General features: G+C 39.4%; 1 protein-coding gene across 1 annotated transcript; it reads right to left on the bottom strand.

Moving 5' to 3' along the window:
- Positions 1-373: 373 nt before the first annotated feature.
- On the bottom strand, positions 374-24,740 carry Fgl1 (fibrinogen like 1). Its single transcript, XM_057752924.1, has 9 exons — positions 24,687-24,740; positions 23,700-23,865; positions 18,399-18,478; positions 17,697-17,883; positions 8,750-8,909; positions 8,415-8,512; positions 6,034-6,122; positions 5,665-5,852; positions 374-533 (listed from the first exon to the last, which is right to left on the bottom strand). The coding sequence occupies exons 3-9, from the start codon at positions 18,459-18,461 to the stop codon at positions 374-376; spliced, it is 945 nt and encodes a 314-aa protein (XP_057608907.1). The 5' UTR covers positions 18,462-18,478; positions 23,700-23,865; positions 24,687-24,740.
- Between the last annotated feature and the right edge of the window lie 926 nt (positions 24,741-25,666).

Genomic DNA, 25,666 nt, shown 5'->3' with positions numbered 1-25,666 from the left:
TCAGAGATCCAACCCGTCTTTGCTTCCTGAGGACTTGGATTAAAGGCATGCACCATCACACCAGCCATTTATTGTTTCAAATTTAGGTTTGTGTTATTACTTAACCATGTTAATTAGTCTATGCTGTTTTCTATACAGTTTGAACTCTTATCATACCCCTATGTACATAGAAACTCAGTAAACATTAACAAAGTCTACATTTATTTGTTGGATATTTTCTATCTCCTGAACTAAAAGTACATTAAGTAATAAGTGCAGGATTAAGAATAAGAAGTCACAACAATTGCCAACACCATGCAAATATTTATTCAGGATTGTATTTCTCAAATATTTCAAACCAATATGAATTGCAGAAAGAGGCCAATTGGAACAACTAAATGATATTTGGAATAAAATCATTTGGCCTAATTTTCATAACCACAGATTTCAAGGAATACCACCATCCATGCCAGGTGTACCAGACTACTCCATTATCCGTCTCTGCTGTGTAGGGGCCCTGATAGTACACCCCATTCAGGTTTGCAGAGTGACACCTAGTGGGAGAACAAAAGAAAACAGAACAGTCAGAAGGAAAGTCCGCATCAGAAACTTTATCTTGCTAAGAAACGATAAAACTTTTAGATGATGACTTCTGTTGTTTCCCAGAAACACATCATTTCCCCAAACCTGAAACTTCTATACAAACAAATGACCTTGTTTAAGCAAGTGAGTTTTGGTCCCATTCCAAACCATCCCAGGCCACTTGAAGTGTGTTGAAAAATAAGCATTTCAGTTCTTAGTAGCCTTTTGTGGTAGTTTGAATGCAGTTGGCCCCCATAAGCCTATAGGAGTGGCACTCTTAGGAGGTGTGGCTTTGTTGGAATAGGTGTGGCCTTGTTGGAGGAAGTATGTCTCTGGGCGGAGAAGCTTGGCGTCTCCTTTGCTCGAGCTTTGCTCGGTGTGAAGCTGAGACTATTTTCTGTTGTCTTCTGATCAAGATGCAGCCAGTATTATGTCTGCCTGCATGCTACCATGCTCCAGACCATGATGACAACGGACTAACCTCTGAAATTGTAAAGTGCTATCTCAGTTAAATGTTTTCCTTTATAAGAGTTGCTGTGGTGGTCAGCCGGGAAGTTGTGGCACACATTTTTAACCCCAGCACTCAGGAGGTAGAGACAGGCAGATCTTTGTGAGTTCAAGGCCAGCCTGGTTTACAGAGCTAGTTCCTGGACAGTCAGGGATACACATAGAAACCCTATCTTGAAAAAACAAGTGAACAAAGAAAAAAAAGTCGCTGTCTTCACAGCAATAGGAACCCTGACTAAGACACCTTTAAACAAAAAAAAAGAAAGAAAAAAGAAGCAAAGAAAAATGGCATTGTAGCCTTCACCTACATCCTCCTGGTTGACCAATGTTAGCCTCGTGCTTGGCCACAAGGGCACAATAAAGACGTGGGGACAAGCAAAGTAAGATGTGGGGACAAGCGGCTCTACTGCAGCTTCCAGAGTAGTTTGTACTTCCAAGTTCACCAATCCACAGTCAAGATATGACTTTCATAGCCGGGCGGTGGTGGCGCACGCCTTTAATCCCAGCACTCGGGAGGCAGAGGCAGGCGGATCTCTGTGAGTTCGAGGACAGCCTGTGAGTTCAGGACAGAGCTAGTGCCAGGACAGGAACCAAAAGCCACGGAGAAACCATGTCTCGAAAAAATAAAAATAAATAAATAAAAAAGATATGACTTTCATGATTCAGATTCCCTTCTTTCCCTTCTTTGGTTGTTAGCATATCAATTATTTGCATCTTCAAGATAAGCAAACAGAATTTAAACCTCCTTTTAAAAAACTTCACAGCTATCAGAAAATAATCTTTTGTTTGAGTTGTCAAGTTAATTTTTTACATATACTGCACCAATCTAGATAGGTCTGTTAGGTTATTGTAAAACTTAAGCATTTCCTTTTTCCTCCTTTGGGGTCTACATACTCGTCTGTCCTTGGCATACACAAATTTCTTGTAACAGTTTGTAGTCATTTTCCTGTTATGATATTAATCACCATCTATTATTTATTCCTGTAACTAATGAAAAAATATCAGACTATAGGCTATGAGAGGAACTAGTTCTGAGTAAAGAAACAAACCATTGAATCAGAAAAGCAAAGAATTCATTCATAAATGCAAAGTAGCAGACTTGGATCACTAAGCTTGTGATTTGCTTTCACTGACCATCCTGGCAGTCTTCCTAATTTAAATAGCGAGGACTAATCGAAACCATGCCTGCTAAGTCTGCAGGGATTCGGTATCCACTGTGTTTCGAAAGTACCATGAGAAGCAACATTTGGAAAGGAAAACCCCCAGAGTACCTAGAATAAATATTTGGATACATTTATATAGAGAAACTATTATGTTTGGTTTGATTTGGAGCCTATTGAGAAATGGGCTGTAGGGTCCACTAATTATTCTGAGACCAGTGTTCCAGTATCCTTCAATTTCTAGCCTGAACTTGACCCTAGTTATTAAAGATAGACACTCCAAGGTAAAGAAGTGTTCAGGGGAACTGGTGGTGTAGTGGTTGTCACTGGGGAGAGATACGACTTGCAAAGACACGAGGCCTGAAAGGCAAGGGAGGTAGCAATGAGGTAGCAAAGAAGTACTGGCATTGGCTCGTCATTATAGGGCTAGAGTCTTTCCCGGTGGAAAAAGCAGAGGGTGTTAAGCGTCAGCGGCAGGAACACATGGCAGCTGTTTTCTAGACGACTTTGAGTAAGAAGCAGAGGGCGCCTACGTGGGTGGGGCTGGGCAATAAATACAGAGACCTGTAGGGGGCGTTGCAATTCCAGCCTCAATAGTGAGAAACACTGAGAAGCGCCAACAATTCCCGTCAATTAGAATGCGACAGGGAAAACAAAGAGTTAAGGCTACGCTTCGGGAACAATTTCCTTTCTCTCTAGGGTGACCTGTTTTTCTTGAGTGGTGCCAGCTACTAAATTGCCGTTTTTGATCTTTCCAACCCCCATTTCTAAAGTCAACTATATCATTTATTTGCCTTCCTTATTATTTGTGAGACTGCCATTCATTCAGGAGTAGCAAAATCCAACCAACTGGAAGATGTGCGCACTCTAGGTCTCAGTAATATTAGTGATGATTTCTTCAAATCGGTTCAAAATCAGTCATTAATGAATGTTCACAGATGACAAGTCTTAAATGCTGCTTACTTACAAGAAGAGGAAGGAATAAAAAAGAGGAGAACCATCTTTTTTTTTTTTTTTTAAGAAAAGGAAGCTAAGAGGGAAGAGATGTTTTGCCATGTTTCACGTTAGCACAGTAGGAAAAAAATGATTTAATGATCTTCCTTCTCTGCTCTCTCACACTGTTGCGTGTACTCCATCTTCTTAATAAATGGCCAACTGTTAAACAGACTCAATTTTTGGAAAAGTAAAACCCAACAGGAAGCCTACTGTTTTTACAGCCACATACTTTTCCCTTAATTGATGGAAACACATTAAATTCATTGTATCTGTATTGAAATCTACCTCTCTAAAGCCAATCAGGTACGGCTGTTTCCACCTGTAATTCCAGCACTTGGGAGGCTAAGGCAGGAGGATTGCCACGGGTTTGAGGACAAACTGCAGACTGTACTGCGTAGTAAGGCCATGTCTTAAGTAAGCAGACCAAAAAATAGTAATTAATTAAAAGCCAACACATCACAGCAAGTGATGTTATAGTGAAGACTCTCATATTTTTAGAAATTTTAGCATGCATAGAATAGATCCATTCATAGCATATAGAACCTAATTTTGGCATGTATAGAATAGATTCACTCATAGCATATAGAGTCTAATTTTAGTGTGTATAGAATAGATCACTCATAACATATAGATTCTACTATAGCGTATATAGAATAGATCCAATCATAGCATATATAGCCCACTTTTAGCATGTATAGAATAGATGCACTCATAGCATAGAGTTTATATTTTGAGGTGCTTTATTTACACTAAAAAAATTATATAGATTATGGGATTTACATGGATAGTCCAGTTGTATGGAAAACACTATACTCCAAAATTGCCTAAGATTTCTTAATGGAAAGTTTAGGTGTCCACACATTTTGAGGTGGCTCCTGTTTCCTAAGGAAAACAGAGTATTTCCAAAGCTGATGCTTCATCCCACGCTGTCCCACACCTGCTCTGCCGAGGTAGCACGCCAGCTGGGTCACTTTTGAGGAAAACTGCATAAAGTTTCCATCTGCACCTAACTGATCCTACAAAAATGCAGCTTGGGAAACCAAAAAGGAACCAGGGACATTTGGTCCAGAGATGAGACAACTCGAAACGATACAGTGTGCTACCTCTCATTCGAGGCCTGACGAATTCTGCTTAAATGGAATCGCAGCTACTCTATGGCTGCTGAGAGGGAACCGGGCAAGAGGGCAGATTTCAGCTAGGCACCGTGAGTGGTACATGTCTGGTCTACAGTTCCAGCATTTGGGAGGTAGAGTCAGTGGTGGTATTAGGGCTCAAGATCATTCTCGGAGCACTGACTGTTCTTCCAGAGGTCCTGAGTTCAATTCCAGCAACCATATGGTGGCTCACAACCTTCTATAATGAGATGTTGGTACACTCTCCTGGCATGCAGGCATACATGCAGGGAGAACACTGTTCACATAATAAATAAATAAATCTTTAAGAAACTGTTTAAAAACATTTTTAAAAACAGAATGCGCGTGATGATAGCGGTGAAATATTCAAACAGCAGCTACGGTAGGATTAAGTGTTGAGAACATCGTAGCAATTTTTTCCTACATTGGGAAGGCTTGCATTAAATGAACTAATAAACGTCACGACGAATGAAAAGTAGCACAAAATTAGAGCAGTAACGGGGATTATCTCGTAAGAGATAAGACAACGAAGAGTTAGTTGGTTCACAAAGTGCCGCAAATTCCTTCTTCCTTCCTCCCTTCCTTCTCTTCTCTTGCTTTCTTTTTAAAACTTTTAAAAAATAACCTTTATTATAAAAACATGCAAATTAAAAACATCACTTTGGGTCTAGTTGATTTCAGTGCATGGTGCCTTTTATTTATTTATTGTTTATTTTATTAAGGCAAGTGCCTACTAGCCTAGACCTCATATAATACCTGATGGCCTCGCCTTCCCAAATGCCAGGATTACAGGTGTGAGCCATCACATCTCGCTCACAAATGTGTTTATGTGTGCATGCTCTCTACTTCCTCATGCCAACTGGGGCCTTCTTGTTATAACTCACAGTAACTCAGTTTTCAAAACAAAATCCTTGTAAAAGTATACATTTGATTTATTTCCAAAACATATTATTGGAAAATTTTATTTATTTTGGGTGCATGTGTATGTGTGTGTGTGTGTGTTTTCAAGACATGATCCCAGGCTAGCCTTGAGGTTGCTATGTATCTGAGACAGGCCTTGAACTTGTGGTGATCCCCTTGTCTCTGCCTGCCTCCAAGTCTTGGGTTTACTGGAATGTGGTACCACACCCACCTTCTGTTACATATTGTTCAGGCTTTACTAATGTGCATAGTGAACCTCAAAAGGACCTCACAGCTGAAGAATTCTGTTAAGGATTGCGTAACATCACACATAAGGTCACCATCACCTTACTTGGTATAATTAATACCATTAACGCCTTTACAGCCCTGTGTGCAAAGCATCAAACCTGTTAAACCACCAGCCAGACTGCTCCTCCTCAGCACAGTTCCCTTCGTAGTTGTCATTATCTCTGTCCCACGTGCTGAACTTCATTCTTCGGTGACTAGCCCACCACTGTACTTCAGGGTGAAAGGTCCCCGAAAGGGCGTCTCCCGCTGTTCCAGAATATTCCCCAACATTCAGTTCATAAAAGGACTGGGGAGGGGAGGGAAGAGCCATTTTCACTATCAGTAGGAATCACTTGAAAAAAATGTTAAACAAACGAGTTTATATTATGTATTTTTATTTCTACAGACATCAAAGCTTTATTGCATCGTTTCGGTGTTAACTCAAGACATTGCCTTGAGTTAATTTTAAAAATTAAAACTTTTAGTACCTTTTTATCACCAACTCTAAAATGTTTGTATTGTGCAAAGCGACTATTTTTCTCAAAATCTGTCAGGTCAATTTTTAAAGTGTAATCTCCTAAAAAAAAGAAAAAGAAAAAAAGAAAAAGTAAGAAATTATTGTTGTTTAAATACTCGACATGATATTGACTTTTAAAGCTAAAAATAAATTGTAGTTTTATTTTGATGTTACCATTTCTTCTGCCAAGAATCAGTTTTCAAAGAATAACACTGACTCCAGTGTAATACAGTGTGAGCATTTTATTGTTTATTTTACTTGAAAATGACAGCAAAATAGCACAGTTGAAAAACTCTACTGTCTGAAGAATAAAAACAAATCTAAAAATAGTATATGACTCACTTTGTCAAGAACAGAAAATGTTATTATTTAGTTAATGGATTAAAAGAGCCAGGCAGTGGTGATTTACACGTTTAATTCCACTACTCAGGAGGCAGAGGCAGTGAGTTCAAGACCAGGCTGGTGAGGTACAGGACAGCCAAGGCTACACAGAGAAACCCTATCTCAAAAAAAAAAAAAAAAAACTCAGAGAGAGAGAGAGAATATGACGATGATGAAATTAGTAGATTTAAGAATTATGTTTATTCCGTTTGTCTTAATTTCATAAGAATCTAGTTTTAAGACTAATTATTATTAACAACACCTTATGGCCCCAGCAGCCAGACCAGGCTTCGTCATAGAGCCCCCTCACTTGAGTATGCGTGTATTTGGTGGGTTTTTGTGGTAGAATATAAGGTCAGCTAGCAAGGTGCCTGAGAACCATTTGAAGAAGAAACAGGAATCCTGGTTGTTTTGTGAAAACCTCCCCTTGTTAGCATCAAAGCCTGGGGAACAGATGCCATGGAAAGAGGTGTGTTTGTAGATCTGTGGTAGAACACATGCTTAGTATGTGTAAAGGCCTGGTTTCAACATCCAGCACCAGCAAGAAAAGATGAAGGGGAATCAGATTTGTTGAAAACATCCACCCAGGCAAAAATATATGCACAAAATAACTTGAGAAATTAGCTTGAATTTTGTATGCTTAAAAATGACACAATGGAATTTGCATAGTTTAAACCATGATCCAGAAAAATATTAATATAAAAGACAAACAGAAGGAGGTATGATAAATGTTACATAGCTGTCAAAAGATGTACTCTTAAAACCAGGATAATGTTTATGCTGGGGAAAGGAGACTCAGAGTCTACTGATGAGAGAAGGGAAACTATGATATACTGGATTATGTAACCTTTCTTGCGACCACTCGCACGTCTCAAACACCCTGGTACTTAGTGCTCTGTTGGCTATTTTGGATATAGACTGACCAGTAGTTGCCTGAGCTTGGCTGGAACAAATAAGCCTTGGCATTGTCAGTGTGATTTAACTTGTCTTCTTGGGCAGTGCAACTGTGATTTATGAGGCATTGAGTCCCAGACCTAAAGGGGGCTGACAGCAGTCTCAAGCTATCAGTCAGCGAAGGAGGATGACAGATGGGAACGAAAGGCTATGAAAAGTAAAGCACTGAAAAATTGTTATGGAACAAAACTTTAGACAAATAGAGAACTCTAGTTATAGACATACAAGTGAACATGTATAGGGAGAATTGTATAGAGGGTCACAATTGCCTTTAAATCATTTTTTGTGTTTTCAAGATTTATTTTTATGTGTATATGTGGGTGTCTGTGTGGGTAATGCCACATGTGCGGGTGCCTTCAGAGGCCAGAAAGGAGCACTGGATTCCCTGGAGCTGGGGATACAGGCAGCTGTGAGTTACCTGACGTGGGTGCTGGGAGGAGCAATATGAACTCTTGAACTCTGAGTCATGTCTCTAACCCCAAACTACTACTGTCTTGATAAGTAGTGGCTTATCACATGGTATTAGTGTGATAATAAATTGTGTGTGTGTGTGTATAATTGTCAGTCACTCAAATTTTTTTTTTTTTTTTGGTTTTTTCGAGACAGGGTTTCTCTGTGGTTTTGGAACCTGTCCTGGAACTAGCTCTTGTAGACCAGGCTGGTCTCGAACTCACAGAGATCCGCCTGCCTCTGCCTCCCAAGTGTTGGGTGTCACTCAAATTTTTAAAAATTATTTTGACAAGCCATTTCCTTTCAAGGAATAGAAGACATATAAGAAAATATAGGTTTACCTACCAATCTAGTTTCTTTGCCTCTAATCCCTGTTTTAAGTAGCATTTTACAAATGGGATAATAGCTCAGCAAGTATCTTTACATCTGAAAAATCATGATATATACTGAATTTTTTTTCTATTGTCAATGATTTAGTGTGAAATACTACATGGCCTTTGTTTGTCTAGGAGTCCTGGGACCTGAACCTAAGACTTGCTGCCTCCCCTATGCAAGTACAAAACTTACCTTGCGTAGTCAGTAAGTTAAGGTTTTTGTTACCCAGCCAATATTCACCATTTCTTTGGACAAAGTTCCCGAAGCCACTTTCGTAGTCATTCCAACCCCTGAGAAGTTGAAATTGAAAGTTAGTTTTAGCGAGGCACAAATGGTCACCTGCAGCGTCCATCCCATTCCTCATTTTCTCATCTCTGTATTCTCTTGCTGAGCTCTCTCACACGCATATTCTTACTTGAGAATGAGTACGTAAAGTCTGTCATATTACTGAATTTGAGGCAGTAAGAAGGCTTAACTAACAAATCTCAGTCTCCTGTTCCTAATAATTACTGGTTAAAAACAGTTACCTGCTAAAGTTCTCGCTGCCATCAGATCGCCTCTGAATCACGGTCCAGCCTCCTCCATCAGCCATGTCACAATACACAGAGAATTTTGCCTGGCTCCGGAGAGGTTTGATTTTGTAAAATCCACTCTGCTTAAATCCATCATTGTAAATCTCTGAGCAATCTGTTTACAAAACAGGATAATATGACACTTGCTATATGTCTTTGTTCCTGAAATCCAGTACCCGTGGAGATAGATAAGACAAATGGAATACATAATTGGTTCATAAAATGCCATCATGTTCGTCTTCTAGTGGGAATTCAGAAAACCACGTTTTCTTTCCTACAATATGGTTATCATTGGCCTCTTGATAGAACCAGGGGGAAGGAATGAATGAAATAAGGAGCATTAATTATTTTTGAAAAAATCAGGTTAAAAGCAAATAATTTCTGTTCAGTTTATTGCTTTGTACTCAAGTGGGACTTGTTGTTTATTGAAACCTGCGCAATGAGTTGAACAATGAAAGTGAAAATGCAACCGCATGTAAATATTGTAATGGGGTTATCTTGTCTTAATGTCTTACTGGACATTCGGTCTGAACCCCAAACAATAATCTTGTCAAGTTTTTATGATCTTTCAGTTTCACTACATTTTAAAAACATTCCCTGGAAACTTTTTTTTGTTTGTTTTTTTTGTTGTTGTTTTGTTTTTTCGAGACAGGGTTTCTCTGTGGCTTTGAAGCCTGTCCTACAACGTGCTCTGTAGACCAGGCTGGTCTCGAACTCACAGAGATCCGCCTGCCTCTGCCACTCGAGTGCTGGGATTAAAGGCGTGCGCCACCACCGCCCAGCTAATATTAGTTTCCTAAGCCACTTGAGGTAAAACAAGCTAATACCCACTGGGTCTTATTTGAGACTGATTTGAGCAGTCCTGGAGAGTATGGTCAAGTATTAGGTAGATGCCCATGCAGCCTGCAGATGGGCGGAGCAGGGGCCAAACTACAGAAAGTTGTCTGAGGAATAGCCAGGTACAGAACTTCTGAAAATAATATGTAGAATCTCCTTTACATTTGACTTTTACCATTTTGTTAATTTCCTCTTTAAAAAATTGTCTTATGACTGAATTATGTAAGTTTTACAGAGTGTTTTTAAGTTCTCTCTTCAGTTCACTGTTTTGATGCCAAACTGTCAACAAATGAAACACATATCATATTAAATTGAGTAGGCAGTGAAAATCTGAAGAGAAAATAAACTTCACAGAGCTGACTTCAATCATGCACCACTGTTGGTCTTCCTAGTGACTTAGGCTCTGTTCATGCATTTACTTTCAAGATTCAAAAACACAAGTGTTCTTTATGCACGCTGGACTATAAAAGGGATCCTGTTAGAAAACTAAACAAGAAGAAAATGCCCACGTACAATCAACTCAATGTTATTTAAAAACTTATGTCTTGTGGTCAAGTATGTAGTAGAAGACTTTGATTAAAGTCAGCACATTTTCCCTCCATTGGGAAAGAGCTCATTGTTCATAGCTGATCTCCTACCAAAGGACTGAACAGCAAAAGACTCACAAGGTTCAAACTCTTTTCCAGGCAAATATGGAAATGATTAACTCTAACTTGCTGTAGAAAAACTTCATAAATACGGGGATCTCTGCCAACACTTTCTGTTTGTTTTTGTTTCTTTCCATCTTTCAGTTTTGTTTTTTTAAATATCCTTCTGTCCAGAAGAGAGTACCAAATACAAATAAACATCTCAAGAGGAGGTTTTAATGGAAGAAAAACAAACAAACAATCCACCCTCAAAAAAATTCCAAGCAGATTATAAAAAAGTTATTAAATACACATTTTAAAAAGCAAACAGCTTGGAGCTGGAGAGATGGCTCGGAGATTAAGAGCACTGGTTGCTCTACCAGAGGTCCTGAGTTCAATTCCCAGCAACCACATGGTGGCTCATGACCATGTATAATGAGATCTGGTGCCCTCTTCTGGCCTGCAGGTATACATGCAGCACAGCAGAACACTGTATACAAAATAAATAAATAAATAAATAAATAAATAAATAAATAAATCTTTAAAAAGAACAATTTAAGAAGCTCGTATGGTGACTCATGGCTCAAACTGTGACAGCAGAAAGTTTGATCAAAGTAGAGATTAAAATACCAAGTAGAGGGGCTGGAGAGATGGCTCTGCAGTTAAGAGCCCTTGATACTCTTGCAGAGAACCCAGGTTCAGTTCCCAGCACCCACATGGTGACTCACAACCATCTGTAACTTCAGCCCCAGGTGATCAGATGCCCTCTACTGTTCTCTTGGGGTACTCCAGCACATGACAGATACACATACATACACATAAATTAAAAATAAGTGATAATCAGCTAGATATTTTGTTTGAAACATGTCAACCCACTCAATCCACTGGCCCATAGGTGGGATGATTGGGGGGAGTGAAACAACAGGACTTTATAAGTATTTTTCCTAGTTTTTAAAATCACGTATACATCTGTGTGTGGCGGTGGGGGGTATGAACATGAATGAGAGAATGAGCATAGGCCAGAAGAGGGTATTTAATTTCTCTGTAGCTGGAATTATGTGCAATTGTGAATTGCCTCACATAGGTGCTGGGAACCAATCTCAGGTCCTTTTCCAGAAGAGTATGTGTTCTTAAGCACGGAGCAATATTCCAGTCATTAATAGGACTTTTTTAAAGTAATAATTTTTGAAGGTTCACATACTACTAGAAGAAAGTCCATGTGAGCTTCTCTCTGTCAAATATTGCATTGTACTCGGTGATAGGAATAGTTTCTCCGATGTGCAGAAAGCAAGCCACTTACGGAAGACTGTGTCTTTATGCTTCCTAAAGTAACATTCCAGCTAGAGTAATCTTTTTCTTGTTGTCTCAGAATGGTGGCTAAAACTCAAGACTGAAAATTAAAGGCTAAAAATGACTCCCTCTCCCCCAGAAACCATGTTGCTGTTCTGGTTTTGTATTTTAGAGAATATGACTATATATCCAGACTGTCCTATTTTTTTAATGAGTCCCTTTAGACTTAACCTCCCAGTATGCTTTAATTTCCTGAGCAGTGGGACTACAAACATGCACAATCATTTCTGGAGTATCTCACATTCTTAATTTTTTTTAAAGGTTAGCAACAGGGGTCATCTACCAGTCCACAGAGTGTTCTGGGATATGCCAGAACTAGCCTTACCACAGTCATACCCATTCCCAGGTAACAGAAGAAGAAAAGAAAGGAGAAAAGATTCTGGCTCATTGGAGATGGCAATATTCTTGTGGCATAGAGTGTAGGGTCTTTCCTCCAAAAGCAAGGGGGAGAGTAGAAAGGTAATGTCCATGCATATATGTCATTCTTTTTTTAGATCAAATGTTATCTTAAGAATCTTAACCCATTCAATCCTTACAAAAAATAAAAACACTTACGATTCCCATTTTATGAGGAGGAATATGAAGTTAAGTAATTTGTCCAGGGACCTCCAATAGTAAAAGGAGTGTTGGACTTGGTACCAAGTGCCTTACCTTAACGACTACCCATGCTTCCTCGAGAAACTGCCATGAAAACCAGAAGCTTCTATAGAAGCTATTGTAAAGCAACAGGTGTCAAACAGACATGCTGCAATTGTCACCAATGAATGTGAATTTGATACAATAACTTTTAATTCATAAGTCATTAGCCCTCACATGCTTAAAAAGATAGTTTAGTTATATGCTATATACATTTGTGATTTATTCATTATTTGCTAAAAATTCCTAATTTATATGTAATTAGATGTTTGCTAGCATGTGATGAATTACAATTCAGGGAAATTACTAATTTAGTAACAGTATAGTGACTTCTAAATAAGAACAAAGACATCTAATTTATGCAAATTATATGCATGAACAGAATGTTTTAAATTCAAGGACACCAAGAAATATAAACTTTGATGTGAGCACAATATCAATTGTTTTTATGATATTAGCATAGAATAAGTTATCTTATAATACATTTAAAAATAAATTTTAAAGATTTATTTCATGTGTATAGGTATATATGTATGTATGTGTACCATATGCATGACTGGTACCCATGGAGGGCATCCCATCACCTAAAATTGGAATTATGGATAGATGTGAGCCACCCACTAACAAGAAGAGCCATTTCCATATAGTGAGACTTCACCAGATATAAAATCTGCTGGCACTTGATCTTGGACACCCTACCGTCAAAAACTGTAAGAAACAAAGTTCAGTTATTAATAAATAATAAAGGCACTATGTCATTGCAGTCTGAAAGCACTGTGATGACTTGCTTTCCAGAAAAGCTTAAGCAGCCACGAGGATTGGCCTGATTTACGCTTTAGTGACAGAAAGCAGAAACAGGTGTAAAATGCACTGTACTGATAGGTAGTCATGTACTCTTTAAGCTTCCTGAAAAGCAGAATCTAGGATTGAGGGCCCCCTTCCTCTCCCAGACCCCAGCATGTTTATTTCAAGTGTTTTGTTTTGTTTTTGTTTTTGTTTGTTTTTTGTTTTTGTTTTGTTTTTTAGTTTCCTGTCTTGGAACAAAATGACCTCTTAACTCTGTAACAGGGAGAAAGAAAAACAGCAAAAACTGAGAATACTTTTTAAAAAATTGTACTCTTGGAAACAGCTGGAAGGTAAACCATTTACTAACAGAGGTTACTGCTGCTTTTCCTGTGGCATAAAAAAATGCCAATGGTGGGGATGAGAAGCTGGAAGCTCATCAGTAAAGATGCTTTTCCAAGGAATCTCTCAATCAAGAACTTTGGCACAACCATTTCAGAAATTTCCCCATCATTTTTGCTGGAGGTTGTAAGCACTCTATCTGATGATATTATGTTTGCTTTCTCTCTCGTCAGGCTCATTCAGTCATTTCTGCTGATTGTTTTAAGGGTTCCATGATGCTTTGCTTTTTATAAGCTGCATCTGTCTATCTGCTACTTGCTGTTCGTTCTTTTACTTTTGCTCACTATTCCCTTAATAAACACACTCATTTAAAACCAAAATCATGGCTATCATAGATCCCTTTCCATGTGTGGCATTCAGCCAGATCATAGCTCAGCCTTGTTTAGCAAGGCATGCTCTGGTGTCCTATATGATCTACGGCTCTCCCATGATCCTCTGCTACCCACAAATGCTCTTGAGGAGGGATCAACCTGGGTTACACTTTCATTGCCCCACGTGTGCAGCAAAGTATGTTATTCTAGTTATATAGACACTCTGGAAGTTGGCACACTTGATTATTTGAGTTTCCTCATCTATACCAACCACTGGCAATCTGTTCATTAATATGATCATCTTCTACTGTTCATTAAAGTCACACATAGATGACTGATATAATCTCTGTGTCTCTAAGATTTAGAATGAAAGTTTCAAATTATCAAATTCCACTTGCTACTACTCAGATAAATGACCAGTGGAGGGTGTAGGAACCTGCTTCACAACACTATCCGCCAATAGATGGTTCTATCTCATTACTAATAGACTCAATTCAAACTTACTGTACTCCACTACCCAAAATGCACCATTGTATATGGTTTTTTAATTCACTAATTTGTCTATTTCTTACCTCAAGTCCGAACACATTGAAAATCTACTAGAAGAATTTCCAAGATACCCACCAATGGACTAATGACAGAAAGTATACCAGTTAGTCCTGTGATATGAGTAACTCAGACTAAATGACATTTCAGTTCATTTTTTTAATATTAAAGTATTACATTTCTAGTACAAAAGCTGACCTCCATCACATTTGTGGCATATTAATTTCTTAAATCTTCAGAAGAACATACTATCAACTTTGGGCAACAACAGAGATATATTTTCTCACAATATTTCAATATTCTAAAGTTAAGAAGCTCAATATGTAAGCAGTTATCAGAATTGGTTTCTTCCAAGCCCTTTGTCCATAGCTGTAATTATCTTTGTAGCTCTTTATAATTGTTTATTCGTTTTTGGTTTTTTGAGACAGGGTTTCTCTGTAGCTTGGGAGCCTGTCCTGGAACTCACTCTGTAGACCAGGCTGGCCTCGAACTCACAGAGATCCACCTGCTTCTGCCTCCCAAGTACTGGGATTAAAAGTATGCAGCACTGTCCAGCTATATTCTTTAGTATGTATGTATGTATGCATGTATCACTTCTTATGAAGATATTTGTCCTGTGAGATGTGGGTACACCTAATAGTCACATTTCTACTTGACCATTTCCTTAAATGTCCAAATGGGATCACACACAATACTATTGGAGTTAGAACTTTGACACATGAATCTGGGAGGGACACAAAATTCTTCGGGAACCAACCTTATGATTATCCCCAGTGACTTATCCAATTCCTCAGTAAGATTCTGCCCTCCAGCTTGTATCAAATCCGCCCATCCACTTTCTACTGTCCAGACGAGTAACAAATGGAGGGTAACAGGATCTACTTCACAATCTCACTACTAGTGAATTCACGCCAAACTCCACTAAGAACAACACACCACTTCATTCAGTATTGGCCCTACTATTCACGGGACACATAGCAAAGGTTTCTGGATAGATACCCGACCACATTACAGTCAAGCCCCGAGATTCCAACCAATGAAGAGGGCACCATGAAGAACACACCATTAACCCCAAAGATAGATATTTACTTGGTGACTCCAAACCATCTTATCCCATCTTAGCCCATTCAAGGAAATTTGGTAGGAAGTCTGTCCTGGTACTGTTCTTAAACAATTTCGTCCACGTCTGACAGAAAATTCATAAATTATTTTCTGGCCTACAGTGATGTTTTATTAATTAGTCTGGAGTAGACTAAAGGAAATGTTTGCAGATAATTCCCCACAGGGCACTTGTATTTCTACACATTTTTTTCCCCAACAGGGTTTATATTCTAGACTATGTTTTAAAGCACATTTGTGGGTAGGCAGCCTTGAAGGATACTAAGATAACATCTCCTTCTGGACAGACAGTTGCTCCATTAGCTGCACACTAAAATAAAGATAACATCTACGCTGGAGCCAAAGATTGGACACATTTTAAACTCACTATAAAACACTGGAATTTCTTAATCCAGTTATGGCATAGCCCCATTAACTGTTTGCATGGGCTCTTGGTATTTGAGAACAAAGAACATTAATGCAAATATGTAACTTAGACTTGTGACCCATAAGCTGTAGCTCTCTGCTAGATCCATGAGACAAGCTTATTAGCTTGCAAATAGAGGAAAACCTCAAGTCCCTCCTAGTTTGGGGTAAGTATTATACTTTAGAAGGTTGCCAGCTATTTTGAATGAGTGGCTATAGCAGAGAATCACTGTTTTACAAGAGGACCCGCATTCAAATTCCCAGCATCCACATGACTGCGCACAATGGTCTGTAACTCTAGTTTTTGGGGACTGAACTCCCTCTTCTGTCCTTCATGGACACTGAAGTGCACACAGTACACAGGCATGCATACAGGCAAAACATCTATCATATTACATAGTAATAGATATTTTTAAATGTATTGGATATCCTTTCAAGCCTTACACAGCAACCAGTTTATTGATCAAATTAGGCTTATATTCATAAGCAGACAAATTAGAACACATCATAGACATGCAGCATAGGAACGGCTGCGAACAAAGAGTTCTATACAGCACTGTCTCTGTTTCCAACACTCAAATTCCCTCTTACAGAGTCATTCATATGGACAGAAAACCAAAAGATTTTTTCCATAGGCAGAGTTTTCTTGTCCCGACCACCCGCTCACCTGCTCCCAAATAATCACTCAGAGGCTTAATATAAATTATAAATGTTCAGCCAATAGCTCAGGCTTATTACTAACTAGCTCTTACAGCTTAACCCATTTCTATTGATCTATGTGCTGCCAGGAGGCTCGTGGCTTTTACCTCTATCCCATTTTGTGTGTCCGTCTTGTTCTCCATCTGGTTGGCGAGTCTTCTAATTCTGCCCTTCTTCATCCCATCATTCTCAGTTTGGCTTTCCCGCCTAACTGTATCCTGTTCAGCTATTGGTCAGTAAGCTTGTTTATTAAACCAATCATAGTGACATGTATTCGCACAGTGTACAGAAGAATTATTCCACAGCATTTTTCTGTGGGACTAGTGATGGGTGCAGTGGTATTTATACTGTGCTCACAGTCCAATACCATTTCATTTCTAGGATATAAATGTTGGCCTAATCAAAGGGGAAAATGTCAAGCTGTTAAATAGACATATTTTAAAAATTACTCTTTTATTTTCCTTAAAAATTAGATTTTTCTTTTCCTGTCCTTTAGTTCTACTAATTTTTTTTTTCATTGTGGGTTTCAAAAGAGAGAATCAAGTATGGTAGCACACACCTGTGGTCCGAGCTACTCAGGAAGTTGAGGTAGAAGGATTGCTTGTACTTGGATTTCAACACTAGACTAGACAACACAGAGAGACCCAGCCCAAAATAAAAAGAAGGAAAAACTGCATACATATAAGGAGGAAAAGACCTAAATAAAAACAAAGTTTAAACAGAAACACTCTCAATTATAATCTGCCATTTTAGGTGAGTATTTAACAATCTGTGGTACTGATATCTTATGAAGATACAGAAATTGTCAGATACTTAGTATTTAGATCAAACACCCTGTGGGCACATACTAGAGATAAAAGGGGAAAATATGGAAGAAGCTTTTTAAATTGGTGGAGTGACTGAGTTATGCTGCTTATCATTGGAACAGACATAGCTTTTCAGCAAGATGGGAAGTGAGCCGAGGGTGGTGGAGGATACACCTGAAATCCAGCATTTGAGGAGGCTGAGGCAGGAAGACAGTTAAGTACCAGGCCAGCCTGAGCTATAGAGTGAGATTCTGAGTTGAAAACGACTAAAAGACAAAACTAAACAAAGAAAAGGTCTAAAGTCCCTGGATACCCAATACCGTCATTACATGTAGATGTGTGACCCAAATGGTTGAGACATTTAGGAAAAACGAGTTCTGACCTGCATATTGCCGCTGGCCTTCAAGGTCAATGAAACTGTCCTCTTGTCCCTTATCCAGGAACTGCACTTCCTTCTCGTGCACGAGCTGTGCGATCGTGGCCTGCAGCTGTTTGACCCGGGTCTCAAGCTGGTGCACCTGAGCTCGGAGCCTTTCCTGCTCCTGCAGACAGTGCACATCCTCGAGGGCCTGCAAGGCAATGTGCATCTCACGTTTATGGGAAAGAAAGGTCGCCAATAATCTGGATAAATCCTTGATTCAGTGTTGTCTCCCACTCCCATATCAGAATGCTATTTCAACCAGAAAGTTATTTTATTTTTCCCAGAACTTTGAGTATGCTGGTCTTTGGTCCTTTGGAATGTGTAAATGGAGACACATGTTCATTGAAATAACCTTCAGATAATCATGGTAATATATACTAATTATGTCCAATATTGGCCTAAGACCAACACTAACTACCATGGTCAGTTTTGAACACCTGATACCATGTGAAAAAGGAAATAACACGGTTTAAAAATTTCAGTGATTTGTTGCAAATCCCGATTTTTATTTTTAAAGTATTTAAGTGTTACTACATGCCACGTTTCCACAGAACTTTCCCATTCCTTAGGAGCAAGTTAATATCGCTAATATTCTTTTTCTAGAAATTAAAAAGAAATTCCGTCTCTAAGCAGCCCTTATAATAGTCTGCACAAAAGGCTTACCCAGCTTTCCCTGCCCATTATCAGAGCAATGGTGACCAGGACGAAGCTGCGAATGTTCCCCATTCTTCCCACGGAAAGAACTACAAAAGAAAGAATTCCTCATGAGACCAGACTCAACGGGTTCAGATAAAGCTTCAGAGCACCTGGGGGTTACCCAGAAATGTATCCCCTGCTTACTATTCAGCCTTCTGTCACACGGAATGATGGGAATCGACCACATCAAAGCTTGGAAAATAATTGAACCCGTTCAACACGCAGACACACAACGGGGTCCAGTTTCATTAAGGGCTTGAATGTACTGCTTCATAAGTGTATGGAAAAGGGCATGGAAAAAAAGACAGCCCTGGTACCCTATTTTGGCTCAGTCAGTTCCTAACTGTATGACTTTGGGCAACTTACCAAGGTGTTCTTGTTCTGTAAAGTGGAAATGAGAGACTCCTATCCACCTAACAATACTGCAAAAATTTTGAAATAATATTTTTAGATGTCTGGACATTCATGTGCTAAATGAATACCAGATAATGAGTTAGTATTCTAAATGGAGGATTGGTTTTATTTTTAGAAGAAGAAAATTACAATAGGGGGTTTGTGTGTGCTGTTTTATTTTTCTTCTTTCTTCTTTTGAGAAAGGGTCTTACTCTGTAGCCCTAGTTGGGCTGGAACTCCTTACATATGCCAGGCTGGCCTTGAACTCACAGACACCCACTGGTTCACAAGTGTTGTTTACTGTTTATCTTGATGTCTTAATACGCACACAAGAAATCATGATAATGTAAAATGTTAAGTTCTGTTTTATTAACTTTGAGGGAGAAAGCTAAGTTTTTCCTCTGCTCCCCCTCCTCACCTACCCTTCTCCTCCCTCCCCTCCAAGGTCACTTTATGCAGCCCAGACTGACTTCAAATTCAAGACCCTCCTCCTTCCACCTCAATACCTGGCTTCCACTCCTTGAGATTGCCTTTTCCAGGACTGAAGATCAAACCCAGGAGCTTATGTCTCATAGGCAAGCTCTTTCCATATCCTAGGCTAGCTCTCTCCCACTAAGCTATGCCTAATCCTTACATCAGCTCTGAAGCCACGACTCCTGTTGAAAATGTTTGCTCATAGTCAGAATGACTTCGGGGTGCTGTCACAATGGTGAGTTTTTCATAAGATTTAGAAGCTAACGGCAGAATATGTTTTTACAATCTTAAGTTTTATCCACAATTCCTTCTGGAATGAGATTGGCCCATTTGTATTCTGGTAGAACATATGACAGCTAGTCTTTTTTACCTTTTCGTAACAAAAGAAATGGAAACTTCATCACTCACTGGTATCAAAGGGGGGAGTCTTACAAAGAAAACCTCCATGTCCAAAGATTAAATTCTGTATCTATAGGTGGTAGCAGTAAGGCTTATACCAGCTTTTTTTCCCCCACCAACAACCAGCTCCAAAATCATGACACGGGGACTTATTCACGGGGACTTATTAGTTTTACATGTTCGGCCTAGCTTCGGCTCATTTCTGGCTATCTCTTCTAATTTAAATTAACCTGTTTATTTACCTTTTGCCTCGGAGCTTTTTTTTACTTTTCTTTTCTTCTTATGTCTTACTTACACTGCTTCTCCTGTCTGCTGTCTAGCAGCTGCCTGGTTTCTGGCCCCAGCATCTCCCTTGTTCTCTCCTTCTCTGTCTTTCTTCTTGAGCTTAGATTTTTCCTATTTATTCTGTCTCGTTGCCGGCCTGACCTATCCTTTCTTCTGCCTAGCTATTGCCGTTCAGTTCTTTATTAGACCAATCTGGAGCCTCTGACAGGCAAGGCAAAACAAATGCAACACATCTTTACATAACTAAACAGACACAGCACAAACAAATGCAACACTCCTTTACACAGATAAGTAGTATGAGAGGGAGTCTCGTAGTCCCACCTTCAGCTGGGTAGCTATTGGTAACAGATGGCTGATGGGGGAGATATGCGGCCCCTGAGACGATACCCATGCTCAAGGAGGTGGTCCTACACCCATACACACAGAAGCAGAAGGTTTAAAAAAAAGTCAGTGGGTTTAAAAGAAGAGAGAGTACACAAAGGTGGAAGAAAATGGTGGGGGAATAAGGAAGGAAGTGGAGGGGAGAGTGTAGAAAATACTAAACAGATGTGATAAAACTGCTTTAAAAAATGTAAACATTGGGAGCCTTGAGAGATGGCTCAGCAGCTAAGAGCCATGGCTGCTCTTCTAGAGGACACAGGTTCAATTCCAAGCATCCACATGGCAGTTCACAATGATCTGAAACTCCAGTACTAGGGGATCCAACACCCTCACACAGGCATACACGCAGGCAGAACAACAATGCACATAAAAGAAAGCAAATAAAAAAGAAATATTGCTTAGCATTAATATTTAGTAGAATAATGTAAAAAACCAATGAAAACACTTTGATAGGTTTCTGTCTCTTGGTGGACTAGTGTTACCAACTCAAAAGCAGCCCCTTGTCTGACAGATCTTTAAATAAAAAGGCATTTTAGAATGTCCATATATCTTTTTGGTTTTTTTTTATTTATTTTTATTTTTTTTCCTTATATCTTTTTGAAAGTGTTTACATTAATGCCACTATCAAACATTCTCAGAAATTTGCTAGGTCTTCTACAGAGCTTTCTTTGAAAATCTGACCTGGGGGCAGGGACATGGCTTAGCAGAGAAAAGCACTTGCAGAAAGCCATGCGTGGTGGTTTGATGGGAAATGTCTCCTTATAGTCTCAGGCTTATGAATATTTGGTTCCCCACTTGGTGGCATTGGTTCCATAGGTTTAGAAGTTGTGACCTTGCAGGAGGAAGTGTGTCACTGGGGGCAAACTTGGAGATGTCAAAGCCTCTAGCCAATTTAGGTGTGATCTCTCTGCTTCCTGCTTGAGCTTCAAAATGTAAGCTCTCTCTTCGGCTTATGGTGTCCAGCTACATCTACGGCCTCTGCCTTACAATCATGAACCCTAACTCTGGAATCATAAGCCCAAATAAACTCTTTCATTACTTGCCTTGGTTATGGAATGTTATTGCCACCACAGAAAAGTAATTGATACAGCTTGCTACCTAAATTTCACTGCCAGAACTCATGGTGGAAGGAGAGAACAGACTCTCAGGAAGTTCTCCTATAACCACAGACACAATTGCGTGCATACATACATCATATCACCTCTCTCTCTCTCTCTCAACTTTTGTCTGTCTGTCTCTTTGTTTCTCTGTGTATGTGTGTGTGTATATGCCTCTCTCACACACACAAATAAATAAATGATCTAAATGAAACTCCAGTTTTCATTATTTACGATAATAAACCATCCTGTATTCTGCACATCTAGTTTATAATAACATCATGTCAAGTACCCTGTACCTTATCATCCACTATGATTGATTGTACTTATTTTATAGTATTTTTGCTTTAGGTATTTTGAGCTATAAATCATTATATTTTAAATTTACTATAAGAGTAATCATCCCTTAAAATTCTTTTCAAATAGCCACTTTACTATACAATATGATTTATTTTAAGGGGGGTAGGGATGTAGATCAGTGATAGAATATGCAATGCATGACTAAGGCTCTTGGTTCAGTTCCCAGAACCTAAACAAATAAATAGTTTGAAGGCTATAAATTTTAATTCATTACTTAGTAAGTGAGTGTGTGTGTGTGTGTGTGTGTGTGTGTGAGAGAGAGAGAGACAGACAGAGAGACAGAGAGAGAGACAGAGAGAGAGACAGAGAGAAGGAGGGAGGGAGGGAGGGAGGGAGGGAGGGAGGGAGGGAGGGAGGGAGGGAGGGAGGGAGGGTCTCACTACATAGCTCTGACTGGCCTGGAGCTCCTGGTGTCTACTAGTCTGGATTCAAACTTGCAATAATCCTCTTGCTTCTGCCTCCCAAATGCTGTGTGACTGTCATGTGTCACCATCCCGATTTCTGATTAGCAGTTTTCAAAGTTAACAAATTATGCTGCATTCAACTTAAAGGTAAAAATGTATAACTTTAGAAATAAAATGTGGTTATGCTGTGGTATATGCCTTTTATAAACAAAAACAAAAGTCTGCATGTTAGTAACAAAATTAAAATGATATGTTTTGAATGGGCTGTTACAAGAGGATAGGAGATAAAATAAAATTTAAAAAAGGGACACCAGCCAGTGAAGCAGGCCGGCACCTTGCGCAGCCATCATTGGAGAAGCTTCCTCCTGCAGTAGATGGGAACAAAGGCAGAGACCGCAGTCAGATATGCGGAGAGTGAGAGACTTTGGAACACTCGTTCCTAGATGGGGTGTCACCATCAAATTCACTCCCTCAGAACTCAGGGAACCTAGAAAAAGAGGAGGCAGAAAGAATGGGAGAGCCAGAGGAGCTGGAGGACACCAAGTACACAGAGCCTTCTAAATCACACAGATCCAGGCACATATGAACTCACAGAGACCGAGGCAGCACGCACAGCGCCTGCACGGGGCTTAGCTTCCAGTTCAGTGTTTTTATGGGATTCCTGGGTGTGCAAACAAGTGTGTCTCTGTTTGCTGTGCCTTCTCTTGAGCTCTTTTCCTTCTATTTGTTTGTCTTGTCCAGCTCAGATGTGTTAGTTCTTATTTACCTTATTATATTAAGCCTTAGAGGCCTGTTTGTTTCCTAATGAGAGACAGAAGGGGAACAGATTCAGACGGGAGGGGAGGTAAGAGGAACTGAGAGGATTTACAGGTAGGGTAGGAGGAAAAACTTTCAATAAAATGAAAAGGAATAAATTTAAAAGGGAGGAAAAGTTATTTAAAGCAGTGTGTTTTCTAAGTTAGTAGTCACCCATGAACTATAACCTTAACGTAAACAGTTAAAATGTTATCTGTAAGCATAGCCTGAGAGACTGCTTTTTCCAAACCCACCCTCATTTTCTGAAAATAGAATATAACTATATCCTCATTATTTATATTAAGAATTTATAATTTTAAAAAAGTTTTTTTTAAAAAAAAACTAAGCATATTTGATCTCCAGATAGCTGAAGTAAAGAAAAGAGTTTGGGACGCCCAGATCACAATGTGGTCTGTTCTGGTTGTTCCTTTGTAGGCTGAAATGAAATGGAAAGTTCTACTCTGAACCTCTCCTCCAAACTCACCCAAAATATAAAGAGGTTGGAAGCTAGTTAAATTCTAAATCTCTCCTCCAAACTGCACACCCACCTTAGTGTCAATCATTCCAATCTCTCTCGAAGGCCCGTGGTGATGTTCTGAGTTGTGGTGACTGTTATCCACTCTCATGGAAAAAATGTAAGCATTACCACAGTCCAGTCAAGAGTGCAGATAGTAACTTACCTCAAGTCAAAGTGAATCAGTCCTCGGCTAGCTCAGTCTAGACGCAGCCTCCCAGGAACTACTAACCGAAGTTAGCATTTGTAAATTGTCTTCTCCATTATTTGATTAGAAACAGGCAAAGTTGATCTGGCTCTAATCCAGAAACAACATGAGGAAATCAGTTTAACTGGAAGGAAGACAAAAAATAAATCAAGGGCAAAGCCCCCAAACTCTTACATTTTCAATTTCTCCCACTTACATGAAATTTTATTGGATTATATATCTTTATTTTTTAAAGATTTATCTATTTATTATATATACAGTGTTCTGCCTGTATGTCAGAAGAGGGCACCAGATCTCATTACAGATGGTTGCGAGCCACCATGTGGTTGCTGGGAATTGAACTCAGGACCTTTGGAAGAGCAGCCAGTGCTCTTAACCTCTAAGCCATCTCTCCAGCCCAGATTATATATCTTGATTTCAATCTTTTATACTTACGCTCACCCGGAGAGTTTTGCACTTTAGCTATCCTAAAATCAAAGTGCAGCTGAAGCTTTGCTTTACAGATGTTCAAGTTAATAAGCTGTCGCCTGCAAAGAGGGGCGCTAAGTATAAATTCAGCTAAGACATGGATAGAGGCCACATTTTTCTTAGGTATGAAAACATCACCATCACAGATTGAATGACCAGTTTACTTGATCTCTTTTTTTTATTATTTTTCTTTATTTTTGAGAATTTTAGACCTGAAAACATAAAATATTATCCATCTCCCAATGTCCTCCAAGTTCCCCCCATGTCCTCGACAGCATGACCCCCACCCAACATCACTTTCCTCCCTCCCTCCCTCCCTCCCTCCCTCCCTCCCTCCCTCCCTCCCTCCCTCCCTCCCTCCCTCCCTCCCTTCTTTCCTTTCTTCCTTGATAACTCCCTAAAGTCCCATTAGTGTTGCCCGTATGTTCATGGATGTGGGGCTTTTGCATTCTCTATATGTGAAATTGTGACACGCACCTGTAAGCATGGGCTGTACTCTCAGCTAGCTCTTCTTTCTGTTTTCAAAGCCTGTGGAGCAGTTTCTAACATGCAATAGGTAACTTCTAGTTCCACTAATCGCGTTGTGCAACAGTCTCAAGCTGGAAGCCCAGGTCATCCCGTCTCTGTTCATTCTGATGTAACCCAAGTAGCTATTTGCCGTTTGCTGTTTGTTCTGCTGCCCCGATTTCCTAACTCAGATTCCGGTAAAATGCTCGTCGTTTTTCTTCTGTCCTTTGTTATTTACTGAGCGAAAGTATTACCTGTTTTTGACCTTCCCGTTAAACACTTTTTTATGATTTACTTAGAAAATTTGGAAGTTATTATAGAAAAGTTAGTTCTGATGATTAAAAAAAAGAAGAAGGAAAAAGACAAGATCTCCTGAGTAAATTGGAAGCATGGGAGCAGAGGAGAGGGTGGAAGGGGAGAGGGGAGGAGGGAAGAGGAGTTGGGAGAACGTATAGTTCCATTAAAAACAATAAATAAAATTTAAGAAAAAGGAAAAATATCATTTAGACTGAAGTGATCTATACATACAGGAGAAGTAGAATTATAGCATTTAAAATGTTAGAAAATTCAAGCTGTTGAGATTAAAAGGAAAATAAGAAACTTTAAAGCTAATGTGGTAATAACCACTGTGAAGAAGTGTGATCATCTGAACCTATTTTTCTTCCTTGTGTCTTTATTGTTTTCTCTCCATTCAAAAAAAGTTTGGTAAACTCTAAAGTCACAGGAGGTCTACAGAAGGGGACAAGGGTAACAACGGTAAGAACTACCACATTTTCGCCTAGCCAAATATAGGAAGATTGGTTTTTTTCTTTCTTTGCCTTTTGGTGATGGCTGGAGATTAAACCTATGGCCTACCACATTCTCAGAACCAGAACCTGTTTTACCGGTGAGCTATATACCCCTAGCCATAGCAGTAGCTACATTAACTCAACCTCAATATCCTACTGGTC

The sequence above is a fragment of the Chionomys nivalis genome, chromosome 20 (genome assembly GCF_950005125.1).
Source record: "Chionomys nivalis chromosome 20, mChiNiv1.1, whole genome shotgun sequence".
Classification (NCBI taxonomy): Eukaryota; Metazoa; Chordata; class Mammalia; order Rodentia; family Cricetidae; genus Chionomys; species Chionomys nivalis.
Note: the sequence above shows the minus strand (reverse complement) of the source record. Positions and strands in the feature narration are given on the sequence as shown.

Bases quoted from the DNA above. Each gene is read 5' to 3' on its own strand.
- Fgl1 (XM_057752924.1), bottom strand. From the start codon at position 18,461: ATGGGGAACATTCGCAGCTTCGTCCTGGTCACCATTGCTCTGATAATG. The intron at 5,853-6,033 runs GTACTAAAAGTT...TCCCCTCCCCAG, and splicing joins TTAGAGTTGGTGATAAAAAG to TCCTTTTATGAACTGAATGT. The intron at 534-5,664 runs GTTTGATGCTTT...TTCTCCCACTAG, and splicing joins TCTGGCTGGTGGTTTAACAG to GTGTCACTCTGCAAACCTGA.